We start from the raw sequence: 13,510 nt of genomic DNA, 5'->3' as shown, positions 1-13,510 counted from the left end.
CACAAGAGGGCCCTCCCCTATTCCCCATACACATCTACTGAGTTATTTTTCCAAATTCATGTATGTGCTCACCTTTACCTGAAAACCTACTGATGCAAATAGGTATAGAATGTGGGGGCAGAAGGTTTATTTTCACTGTCTTTATTCTGCCCTAAGTGCTGAAGTTCAACTTCATTCACCACTCTGGAGACACCTGTAGAACAGTGCTAAGGTGCTCCAGATTGTGTATCAAACTATTTTGAGTTTTTCCCCAGCTCAGGATAATGCTTTAGCTCTCATCTTAGTGGGGAGTTTGCATATTCCTCCTTGTTCAGTGTCAATGGGATGGCCATTAGACTGAATCTTCATCAGTTGATGCTTTAAACTGATATTTTGTGAAAGCTGTTGACACCATCCAGCAAGTAGGTTAGGCTCTACTCTGATTGTTATAGTGTTAGCATCAAGCCATCAGTAAACACAAAGACTCTCTCTTTGGAGTTCTTAACTTGATTTCATGAATGTTCTTATGCCCCCTTAATGCAATCAATGTTGTTATTGCTCTCTGAGAAGGAGGTCTTATCTGGAATGCAATGGATGTCTTGCTGAATAATAGGTGCAGTGCCTGCTGGTTCCTCAGTCTCGGTCTATGCTGAAAAAGATGTACTGTCTAGGCACCTGTTCAATGTGACCCATTCAATAACATTGGAAAGCTTCTTCTACACACCTCATAGTGGCTTTGGGTCTAATACTATGTATATAAAGTGGCAAGAGGTGCCCCATCCAGTTTTAACATCATAAGCACACATCTCCATTCAGGATCGCATATGGTATGAATGGGTTTCATTTTGTGCTTTTTCTGAATTCAAATGACAACACCAAGTGCATTTTTCATCAGCCTTGTGGTGTTGCCGGCAACCCATTCTCTACGGCCTGGACTAGATCTGTTCCCTGTATCAATGTGACACATGACTTGTTTTTATTTTACAAACGTGAACATCTTTTTTCCATTTGCTAAGTCTATTTTACCTGTAAACATTCCACATTATTAATTAATAAGTATCCATTTCTTTCTTCAAGCCAACGATGAGGTTTTTTGTTTTCTCAAATAAAGAGAAGTACTCAAGAATCTAAATGCATTCAAATTCAACAAAGTGAAAGAAGAAGAGATGAGAAGGGGGAGGACTGGAGCTACCTAAAGTCTTAATGAAACTAATATGCAGTCCTTACAATTATATTCGAACTGTACTACTGTCATTATTATTATTCAATAAAACACCTTTTGAAAGTACTTTGTTCTGATGATAGACAAGCCACAGGGTGTATGCTTAATGAACCCTTGTGACCTCAGGAGGCCTAGTAGGGTACAATGCCCCAGCCACATGCCCCCCTCGTTGAGGTGACCGGAGATTCCGCCTTGTGTTAGCCTTCAACGTCTCCCTTTGAAATTCTGCTAGTCTATTCACCCATCTGCTGTTAATCCAGATTATCTCTGCTGTTCAACCCATCCTGGTTGTCACTCATACATTTCCTTGTACAGCAAAATGGTTTCTCCTTGCCATCTAATTCTAAATAATGGAGTTAGGGAGACCCCCTTTTTCCCTATTGAGTGTTCACCACCAAGTCTACCAGTCTCTCTGAGGGGCTAACATAGAGAGAGAATAGTAGTCGCTGATAGCCTGGCCTGCATCCATCTCAAGGGTGCAGTAAAACTTGGTTGAGATGCATGTCTGTCACATCAGTCCAATAGCCCAACATGGGTGCCCCCAAATGAAATATTGCCCCCCTTTCTAATTGCCCCTGTCAGTTGCTTCACACTGTGATATGAAAAAGTAGTGTGGCTATATGGACGGCCAATCATGATATGTTGGCCCCTTGTCATATGAAGGGCATCGTCGTGATATCTGGCCGGCTTCATCAGCACATCCATTTAAGGGATGTTTTTCGATATGTTGTTTTAAGACATCTTGTGGTCCATATTGAAGAAATTAATGAGTGCCCCCCCTCAGCTTCAGCACATTTATATGTGTGATCCAGGTATGGCCTTACATTTTTACCTTAACCCACCCTGACACACTGCAACATTCATGTGTGGTCAAGGTTTATTGGTAACTTCTACAGATATCATCCCTGAGACAGTGTCTCAGGGAATATGGATATGTCTGCCAAAAAAGAGGAGATAACATCTTTGGGTTTCCCCCATAGTTGCTGCAGCACCCTCTGGAAATTGAAATAGAATTGTCCCTATCTCCCAGGTGTGACTCGTTTGTAATTAAGTATTGGTGGTGTACCCCATACTCCAAAGCATACCATCATCAGATAAGTATTAACTTCATACCCTATTCAGCAGGAGAACATTGGGTGCCCTATCAGCCCCCCCCACACCATTTCCAAGATACGCCTCTATCTAGATGCTGACATTTCTAGGCTCCCTAGTTCGTGATTAGACGGCTTCCACTGTCTGGGATTTAGGTGTGATAGCCTAGTGTTTCTCCTGTGGTTCAAAGCATGTCTTTCATGATGAATGTAGTGAGCGTGAGTCATGGTGTCTTCTGGCCCTCACATGCTGACAGTCCACCACCCTGCGCTGCCATTACCATGCGTGCCCAGGTATGTCCTCATAGTCATTTACAAATCATGTGTCCATGCATTAGCTCTTAACAACCCAGGAAGGGTAGCCAGGCATTTGGACGGCTGTGAATGTGGACTGTGTTCACTGGTACAAGCTCGCATTCAGAGAATTCTGCCAGCAAGGCGCCCCTTGTCTCTTGCAGCCGCTTCCTAGTATGCCACCCAACAGCCACCAAAACCCTTCTGAACACCCACCAGTCTAACCCTTGGGTGCTAAAAGGCATAAGCTAGTTCTAAAAAACAAAAACAAACCTTATCTTTAGTATCTGCATCGCTGTTTCTCTCCAATGAAGTCCATGCTTAGTGGACACCGGTGGTATAGACACAGATGGCCTCTGAGTACATAGACAGATATTGCAATTAACCTTCAAATTATGTCACACAATGTATACTTACTTTGCCTTAATTACAGGCCATTATAACATAAGATTGTGGTATCTACAGGCATTTGTCAGATCATAAGTCTTTCTGTTTTTTTTCCTCTCGGGTCATTTAGTATTCTCATGGACAGTTGCTCAGTTTAGGACCTCTGATCTGATGAATATCCAACATTTCAGGGGAAATAAATGTGTTTCAATTTGTATTTACAATGCCATTTTCCTCCCTTCATTAAAGAATGTCCACATCTGTTGGAAGATCTTGGTAAACAGATACTTGCGACCATCGCCATTTGAGAGGCTTGTGCCAAAGTAAGCACTTGGACTTTAGTAGTTATATTATGGTTTGCCCGGGATTATGTTACCCCTCCATTAATGCTACAATTCTGTGTAGACCTTTAATCTCCTCCACCAAGGGTGCACTCTCCGGCATATTACCCTTGAAAGATTTCATGACTACTTTGTGGCTGCTATCTTTAAACTCTTTCTCCGATGTGTTCAGTCTCTCCTTTGAATAGTGGCAAACAAGAGCAGGGATTGCAATGTGCCTTACACCTGAAGCTGACCACCAGCAAGCCACCGCAAGCCAGTGGAATGCCACCAATAATTCATCGTATGAACAGGTGGAGAAAGAAACATGCTTCTCCATGTGTGATCACTGCTTCGAAATGTGTCAAATGATTGTTGGTGGTGTTAGGACCACATACACACTGCCATCGACATGCACAGCCTGCCCGATGCTCAACTCCTCCATGACAGATCGAATTTTCGAGTTGGAATGATAGCTCTGCTCTGAGTGCGCACTCCTCCGATGAGGAGGCTCTCCCACAGGAACAAGCGTTGGAAAACACACTCAGGTCGACTCATGCCTTCATTGCTCTGTGGCCGCACATTGATGACCACAACTCTGGGAAATAATTGGCAGTTGTAACACTAGCATAACAAAGTGCTCTGAATCTACTGCCCTGCTGTCAGGCACTATACAAAGCAGAATATATTATTTATTATTATCTTGCACCCAGCCTCTGACCCCTTTTACCCTCTCACATTTCATTTCCCTCTAATATTCTCACGCTGTCAACTAAAGGCTTACAGCCTGAGGATGCCTTTGAGAGCAACCCTCATACTTAAGCAGTTCCTTATATCTGCAGCTGCCAGGCTTAAATTAATGTCCTGTACATGCACACAACCACCCTCCATTCTCCCATAAATCACCTAAAACCCCATCTCTATCCAGCATCTCATGGGTCTTGCTTACTTATCCAATTATTGCCTGAGAAAGTACTTAACCTTGCCACCTGTACCCTCTCCCATCTCCATTCTCCCACGACCCCCCTTCACCTTCTTCTTGTTGCCTTTAACCACTTAAATGTCGAGGATGGACATCATCTGCAATCCTGCTGGATTGCGGAAACTGTAAATATCCTTATCATAGCCTCACCCACTATGATGTCGGTCTGCACAGCAGCATCAATACCTGACCAATCGAAGTGGTTAGATCTCTTACTGGGCTAGAACCCACCTATATTGCTGACTCTATCTCCTACTATACCCCCTCACTATCTATGATCCCAGCCCCTCCTCAATTTCACCCTCATATGCTTCCTCACCTATATTGCTGGCTCTATCTCCTGCTATACCTCCTCACTATCTATGATCCCAGCCCTCCTCAACCTCACCATCATACGCTTCCTCACACTTCCACCCTTTCAGTCACCTGCCTCCCATCTACTGGAACTCCATATCCACTAAAGATTGGTATTCACACAGAAAGTACACCTCCTATCTATACAAGGGCACACAAGGGGTGCACACAAGCCTCATCACTAGCCCTCGACCCTCCACTGAAGCCACAATTATATCATGTACATTGAATGCACTTTATTAAAAAACCAAAAGCTAGCCATGATTTTCTAATTGGCTCTACCATATATGTATTATTGTTGGGTATTTAAATTGTATGGAATGTGGATGCATGATGGCTGTTTGTGGACGAATGAGTGAATGATTTATTGTTGAGTAAATAAACTGTATCAATTACTGTGTTCTTAAACTTCCTGCAATGTAAATAACATGCTTAAGTGTAGATTAAATTATGATTAATTAATTGGTGTAAATAATGTATCAGGTATAATAAACCATTTTGATACTTTGCTTATAAATTGCACTCCTCTGGACTCTCCTTTCAGAGCTAATTTGTTACTTTAATACCCTAGCCCAGAGTGGGTGTTTCCTGCGTTTTTCAGAGATACACATCATGTCTTCTATTGGCCTTTATCCCTCCACGTTGGTAAAGTTCCTGGTAATGGAAATCCCTGCCTGTTCAATTTCCCTCTGTAATGTGTTTCTGTTTGAAGAATAATGTTCTTCTCAAATGACTGAATAGAAATAAATACAATCAAACAGGTCTGCCTGCATCCAGCCCTCACTCATGCTTCCACTGTGGCTGCTCAAGGCTTGAAGAGCCCGGTGAATATGAACAAATGCACTTGGGGGAAGGTGACAATCCTGATCTTTGACCTTAGTGGAAGGCACAATAAAGAGAAGGATAAGGATGAGTGAACATCAAAGCATAGGGCATCATGAAACCCTTGTTTCGATGTTTGCAAACATTACTTTAGTGCAATTTACATTGGTGCTATAGAAGTTCTTCAAGATACTGGGCGTTGGGTCTGTAGACAGATTTTGATTCCAACTTACCCGGATGTCCTGGTTGCCATCTTGGTTCCATCTCATTTCATCGCCGGAATTTTCAAAGCCTGACATTTCAACATGGAAATGTTCATCACATTTTTTTTAAACAAATATTTTTGGGGGGAGTCCCCTCATACCCCACCACTGCCACCTATATTACCTATTCCCTAAGCCCCAAACCCTTATCTGCCCTTTCCCACTCCAACTAAAAAGTTTGATGAACATTAGTGCACGTTGAAGTGGCCGGCTTTGAAACATCCGACAATGAACGGACGTTGTACGCCCATCTTGAATGGTCTCAAATACATTTTCTCCTTCTTTTCCCTGCTTCTTACTGGCTTTCAGGTTCCATACTGCTTAGAGCACTATCACACAGACCATATGGGGAAAAGTAGTTGAGAAATAAGAAGAATAACCTTAGGGGGTCTCTGGTGACAAGTAAACCTGTTGGCGTGCTTGTTTCACTAAAACCCCTTTTGCCTATTAGATTGCTGACATGCTATTTACCCCAATACCCACAGTAGGGAGCTGGTACCAGCAATTGCAACAACAACAAAAATCAACATTATCTGCAACACCACCTACTGGTAAAGCAGGTCTCGGTATTAATGTTTAATTCGTTTAATTCCACCCATGTCCTTGCCTGCTTTTCTCCTCTCCCCTTCTTATCCAAAACCATAAGAACACCATAGTGTATTTTTGCACTTTTTTTCTTCCTGCCCGTAAATAATTTCATGCCAGTGGATACTTTGCTCCAGTCGTCATCTTTCCAACACACCCGCCAATTTCTACTTATTCGGGGGATTTAAATCTAGGGGCATCTTATCTTATAAACATTTTTGAGGATTACGACAGAGCAGGTATTTGGTATTGGGCCCGGCTGCATCTGTGTAATCAGTTTCATTGGGACTCGTTTGTGATGGGAGGACCAAAGGAAGGGCTTCATGTGCGGTTGTGATGGGCAGGGTGAGGGGGCATGGAGAACTTGGGAAGCAGCAAGACTTAGTCCTAACACTTGCATTTCGGGTTTAGACATGAGAGGGGTGAAGAAGTTGTCCATTCAAGTCCAGAGTCCTGAAGCTTTTGGGCCTCATTACATGTTTGCCGGGCTGGAAACAAAGGTGCTGGTAAGGTCACCAGCACCCTTGTTTCCGGACGGCAAACTACAAGTGTGCCTGCCGGAGCCGCTGTGCCCAACAGGTCTGACCCTGCCACGGTAGGGAGACTTGTCGCGGGAGCACCGGCACCATTGCTAACGGTGCCAGTGCTCCTGTGTCCCCACTTCCAAAGTGTCCCATAGGACGCTATTTAAATGGGGATTAACAAATGTACCGGTGCCTTATTATAAATTATTACGGGTCTGGCGACAAACCGCTCGTAGCACCGTCAGGGTTACTGCCAGACCTGTAATGAGGCCCATTGACTCCCTCTCGAGCATCATCTCTGGGAAGCAGGGAGAATGCACCACTCTCGTGCAGAGGTTTCAGGGAGCATTCAGATTGCTCGATTTTTCCATGAGATGAGTTCCGGAAATCTGCAGATCAAATGAAATAGGATGGGAGCAGGATTTCAAAAGGGAGTGCTTAAAGGTGTAGTGCCTTATCTTTTTCTGAAATTTCTTGTTCACCTTCAGCATCCTCATAATTTGCTGGAGGTTTGCGTCCTCCGCAGGCATGGAACTGAAGCACTGTTTCAGCATTGGGATTTGAACTGGCTGGTGTACCCCTTTCCTTATCAAATCATAGCAGGCCTTCACTTAGAAGCTTCATCTGAGGGCTACAGCTGCAGGAAAGTCCTGGCTTGGGAGATCAATTGGATTAATGTGCAAGTGTTTGGCTGATCCCCGCTTCCCCACCACTCCCGGTTACCTCATCTTCTCAGCTTACCACTCCCGGTTACCTCATCTTCTCAGCTTACCACTCCCGGTTACCTCATCTTCTCAGCTTCCATCAAATTGCTCATTATTAGCATTGAAGAGTTACTTTAGGAAATCATTTCATTTAAGTAAGAAGAAGCTAAAAAATGGCCATGAGCAACTCTGGATTGCTCTTGGAAAAAATCTATTTTTATCCGCCAGGGCGTTACCAGTAATACCACTGACATAGGGCCTCATTATGGGTTTGGCGGTAGCCGTGCTGGTAAAACTGGCAAACTCATGAAATTACCAGCATCTGGCAATGGGGACCTACCGGGGCATTCCAACCCCAGCGGACCCGGTAAATCCCCATTGTCGGGTGCCGGTAGTTAATACTCCCCATTTCCATGGAGCCCAATAGGGCTCCATGGGAATGGGGATTCTGTATGCACGGGCACCATTCATGAATGGTGCCGGTGCATCCGACGAGGTCTGCTGGCGGGTGCTGGTCTGCCCAGAAAGTCACCCACGAGCAGAACTCATAGTATTATAGTAGCTTACCGGCATAGTTGTTTGTCATACCTCCATACTTGTAATGAGGCCCATAGTCTTGACTCCTGGCAACTTTGTAAGTCACGTGGTCTCTCTCCCTGGGTAATTCAAGAGTAGGTCAAAGCTACTTCCAGTAACTTCTGTGTGTATCATCCCCATGGTTCGCAAAACACTACGAAGGAACATATGCAGCTGCAGCAGCTCTGCAATCTGACCTTTACTTGCAGCAGAAGAAGAGTCCTATGCGTGTGCGCCTGATAGACAGTGAAGTGGAATACACTTTTACTTATCAAACCGGCGGAACTCTTACCAATTGCAGAGCATAGATTGGACTACTGAGTGAATACGTGTGACCTATTCTAATAAAGAAAGCAATATTTGAATCTTAGTTGGTCTTCTTGCCAACAGGTCTACATTCTCGTTGTTCTCTTGACACATAATGCAAAAAAGGCATGGACCTTCCCTGAGAAGTTATTCTTTGTAAACTGCAAAAGCATAAACACAGTTCTTTTTCTTGAAAAATGCAAGCACCGCATTCATGTCACAGAAATCTTGACATTCATTTAGCAGCTGTTGGATGTCACTTACGTCGCATGTGTCCTTTCCACCTCTTCGGGCTCCTGCACACACCATGTTCTTGGTGATCTTTTTGAGTTCGTAGGCTTTCATTTCATTGCAGGTTTTTCTGTTAAAGATGGTGAGGTTCACTGCCATGAGTTTGTCGGAAGGAGCTTCGTTTTGGTTCTTTGTAGCCCCCCATCCTGCTGCCTCACAGGTTGCCCCTTCATTGAGGTCTTCACCTCCGGTGTGTAAGGCAAGGAGAGATACAGCTTTGCCCAGCTTAGCCTTCCTATCCAGCTGTAATGGAAAAGATATCAGAACATCAGTTATGCCCTGGGCATGTGAATATAAGATGGATGCATGTGAGCCCTTCAAACTAAGGTGTCTCAGTGGCAGCAGGTTCTCACTTCTGCAGACATGGGACCATTCCAGGGTAATGTTCTGCTTACTGATTAGACATGTGCATTCTAAGAACTTACTTAAGTGTTCTGTATGATTATTCTGGTGGGTGAAAGTCTCTGGCAGCATAACACCCACCATCCAAACTCCTGCCCTCTATTCCCTGTCCCTCTGCCAGTGTTTTTCTCTGTGGAACTCACAAACCTCTGACCCCACCACTCTTCCTGTCATTGCCCCCCAAGAAATAGTCCTTTCACCCTATATACCTCGTCCTTTGGATATCACTATCACCTTTTCGGTCGCAATGCTCACATTTATTTTTCCTTTCCCTCCTGCCCTCTAGCCACCTTTGAAAAGATCATCAACATTATCACTGCAATCAATCAGTATCCTCATGATGAACTCTTCAAAAGCAGATGTCATTATTCTCTCAGCTTCCAATGTCACCCCTGCCTGGGTGGCTCATCCATAATGGGCAAGGGGGTGCTGACCCACCAGTACCCTCGTCCATTATGGAGGAGCCATGGTTTAAACTTTCAAAGGGAAATGTGGTTTCCCTTTGATAATTGTTGTTCTCCAGCATGCATGTCCAATATACCATGCAAGGCTGGGGTTGTTTTGCCTCTTTAGCCTTAGATGGCTGATTGGGAATGCAGGCTGTGGAAACTGCATGTTTGAATGTATGTAGGGGGCATTCCTGCGCCATCCTGCAGAGTTAAACTGCCGGCAGTGATAAAGGAGCACTCCAGCTCCTCTGTGAATGTGTAGGAACCAGAAAGTGCTCTGTGCTTCCTGGTTCCTGTTCGTGTGTGCCAAAGGACCTTCGATGTGGGAAGCAGCATCATGTTGATCAGCAGAATCCAGATCAACTAAAGGTAAGTGCAGACGTCCACATTTTGCATGTGTGAATGAGTGAATGTACGATGTAAAGGTGGGTGGGTGTGCTTGTGAGCGAGCGGCTGTATGGTTTATAGATGCACATGTACATTAGTGAGCGAATGCTATGTGAGTGACTGAGTGCTGCATGAATGTGTGTTTGAATGATTGAGTGATTGAGCAGGTGAAAGTCTGTGTGCTTGTGTTTGGTTTGTGCCAGCCTGGGGCACTGATTGTAGCGGGGAGGTGAAGGGGATATCATTTGCAAAGACATCTATGATAAAAGAATGACATTTAGGTGCAACCAGTTTAGCCATTTCTTACTGTGGCATGACACTGTTTACTGGGCATTTATGATAACACAAGCATTATAAGTGCTGTTCATGGCTAGACTGGAATTTTGGTGCAGTCCATCCAGCCATTTCCTACTGTGGCATTACATTTTTACTGGGAATCTATGATAAAGAAAGCATGATAAAGCTTATTACATGTCTAGACTGGCATTTCGGTGCAGCCAGTCTAGTCATTTTTTCTGGGCCATGAAAAAGGCATCTATGATAAAGCAAGCATGAGAGGTTTCATTACGTGGTTAGACTGGAATTTTGGTTCAGCCATTCTAATCATTTCTCACTGATGCATAACATTCTTTACTGGGCATCTATGATGAAGCGAGCATGATAGTGTTATTACATGGCTGGACTAGAATTTCGGTGCAGCCAGTCGAGCAATTTCTTACTGTGGCAGGATATATTTTTACTGGGGATCTATAATAAACAAGCATGTTGCTGCTGGCATGTTGGTGCAGCCAGTCTGGTCATTTCTTACTGGGCCTGAATTTGTTTACCAGGCATCTATGATAAAGCAAGGATCATAAGTGTTATTTTGTGGCTAGACTGGCATTTTGGTAAAGCAAGTCTAAGCTTTTGTTACTGTGGCATGATAATCTTTACTGGGCCCATATGATAAAGCAAGCATGAATGGTTTTATTACATGGCTAGACTGGCCTTTTGGTGCAGCCAGTCTAGCTACATATCATACTGTGATATGGCATTTTTTACTGGGCATCCATGAAAAAACAGAAATAGGTGTTGGCATGTGTCTAGACTGTCCTACACTGGTGCAGACAGTTTGGAAATGTTTTTATTATTGTGGCCTGCCATTCATGATGGAGATACTGGGATATGCTGACAGAGCCAACTTGGAGATGTTTTCTTATAGTTGTAATAAACATAAGCATGTTCTTATCTGGTGATACTGGATTGGTGCAGCCAGCATAGAAAATGTATGGGCATGGCGAGTGTGAACATGTTTTAATACTGGCATATATTGTTGGGAAAGGCATTATGAAAATGCATTTAGAAATGCTCATGTGACCTGTCGGTGACTTGCATCTATTGTTTCTTTTCATGAGTTCCCCCAAACAATTGATTGCAAACTGTCTGGGTTTATACCCAATTGTTCACAGAGAGTGTGCTGTATGATGGACCATAATAACCCATTAATCAAAACAGTTTCTAAAGGAGGAGAACCTCCCAAAACTCCCATGGTTGGTTTGTGCTCCCTCACTATGCTCCGTCCCTCTTACATATTTGCGGCAAATATTTATGGCCTCCAATTGAAAATTCTGCCAGCTGCCAATGAACCCTCTCCTCTCCTATCTCTTTCTCCTCTGATCTTTTTGCTCCCTTGCCCAAGACTTGCGACCTTGGGGGTTCTCTTTGATAGTGACCTTTGACAGCAATACATCCTTGCTAGCGCCAACCTTGCTGCTTGTTTTGACCATCCCAATATTCAGAAAATGTGTCCATTTCATACTGCCAACTCTACAAGGACTCTCATCTTCAACCTCATTCTTAGCAAGCTCAACTACTGCTTCTGTCTGCCTTTTGGCCTTCTCCTCTACTCCTTCCTCGCTTTAGACAAAGTCATCAACCTTTCTACCCATACTCTCTATAACCTATCCAGATCCTCCCCCAATTCTACCATACAAGACCATGCCAGTTGGCTCTTGATGCACAACCACTCCCTTTTTAAGTTCCTTCTACTAGACTATAAAACTATCAATAGTCTTGGTCCTCAGTACTAGTATACCTGTAACTCAGTCTATTTACCATCTTGTTTCCTTTACTCCTCATTCACCCACACAGTCCCATGAGCCCCTATACCTACTCTCATTCCCACTCTTTCTCCCTACTCGCCTGGCTCCATTGGAGCCCAGGGCCCATCACAATGAAAGCCAGTCCGACTGTGGATCTCTTAAAAAATGGTCTTAAATTCACTGACTGGCTAAAGAGGGAGCTCAAATTGCCCTCTCCCCCATCCTCTCTGCCTAACCCAACCATTTCCTCCATTGCTGTGAAATGTAATTTTGTATATTTGTCCAGTATTCCTCTTTAAAATGAAACACCCCTCAGTTAATGTTATCTTTGAAAATCACCTGTTTCTTATATGTTTGTGTTTTTTTTATTTTGTCTCTGGTCTACATCACACTTTTTTCACATGCCCACCGCGTGTTTTCATCTTTGTGTTATTGTACAGACACCCTTCTACGCAATGATTCCGCCTTCCACAATGTGTTAATTAAAAGCCATTTCTAATTGGAATTGTCATTCCTGTTTTTTCAATAAATATGAATTCAAAAAACAACTATGCTGGCATATTGTCCAGGAACCAACAGAAACTTGGCTCGAGGGTGATATGGGTGGGCAAGAATAATATTGAACATTTTAAATAATCCTATGATGCACATACTGACACTGACTGTTGGTCTTTACAATTGGAAACAGTGTTAAGAAGTGGCCAGTGTACAATAAGGGACGGTTTTGGAAACATAATAAGTCTTGCAACTACCTTTAGAGAATAGGAGAAATTGAGATTTAAATAGTTTGATGGACGCACATTCTTTTCTAGATAATGAGATTGGAAATAGGCACAATATTTGTATTTTACCATCAGGCTAGATGCTCGGAGGAATGCAAAAAATGCAAAGTAAGCAATACATCACATGAGTACCCAGTGATATGATTCTCCAATTGCCATGTTGACGTTTGGCCTGCTTCAGCATCTGCACTCTCGTGCCTCTGCCACATTTGTATTTTGGTTATGTTATCAACCGGGTACAATGTGTTTGACCTACCAAAGACTGACCCTGGCCATGCCAGTGAGTTTGCTTTTCCCCCATTGCCTCACCCCACACTGCTGTAGAAGCACAAACAAGCCAGCTGTGAGTCCAAATCATGCCTTCTGAGCCTTGACCCACACTACTTCTATGGCAGCTTCAGGTACAAAGAATGCCCTTTGAGCCTTGGCCCACACCACCTCTAAGCCAACTTTAGCCCAAACTACCTCTATGGCAGCTCCAAGTTCAAATAATGCCCTTTGAGCCTTGGCCCACACTACCTCTGTGGCTGCTTCAAAAACAAGTAATACCCTGTGAGCCTTGGCCCACATTACATCTAAGCCAGTTCCAAGTACACATAATGCCCTGTGAGTCTTGGCCCACACTACCTCTAAGCAAGCTCCAAGTACAAATAATGCCCTGTGAGCCTTAGCCCAAACTACCTCTATGGCAGCTCCAAGTTCAAAGAAT

General features: G+C 43.7%; 1 protein-coding gene across 1 annotated transcript in view; it reads right to left on the bottom strand.

The window, feature by feature from the left end:
- GZMA (granzyme A) overlaps window positions 1-13,510 on the bottom strand; it is a 73,440-nt gene that overhangs the window by 1,713 nt on the left and 58,217 nt on the right. Inside the window, exon 4 of the mRNA XM_069627274.1 lies at window positions 8,674-8,943. Within this exon, the coding sequence (XP_069483375.1) occupies window positions 8,674-8,943 (270 nt within the window). The remainder of the gene's footprint in view (window positions 1-8,673; window positions 8,944-13,510) is intronic.

The sequence above is a fragment of the Ambystoma mexicanum genome, chromosome 6p (genome assembly GCF_040938575.1).
Source record: "Ambystoma mexicanum isolate Mex_15411 chromosome 6p, UKY_AmexF1_1, whole genome shotgun sequence".
NCBI classification, from domain to species: Eukaryota; Metazoa; Chordata; class Amphibia; order Caudata; family Ambystomatidae; genus Ambystoma; species Ambystoma mexicanum.
Note: the sequence above shows the minus strand (reverse complement) of the source record. Positions and strands in the feature narration are given on the sequence as shown.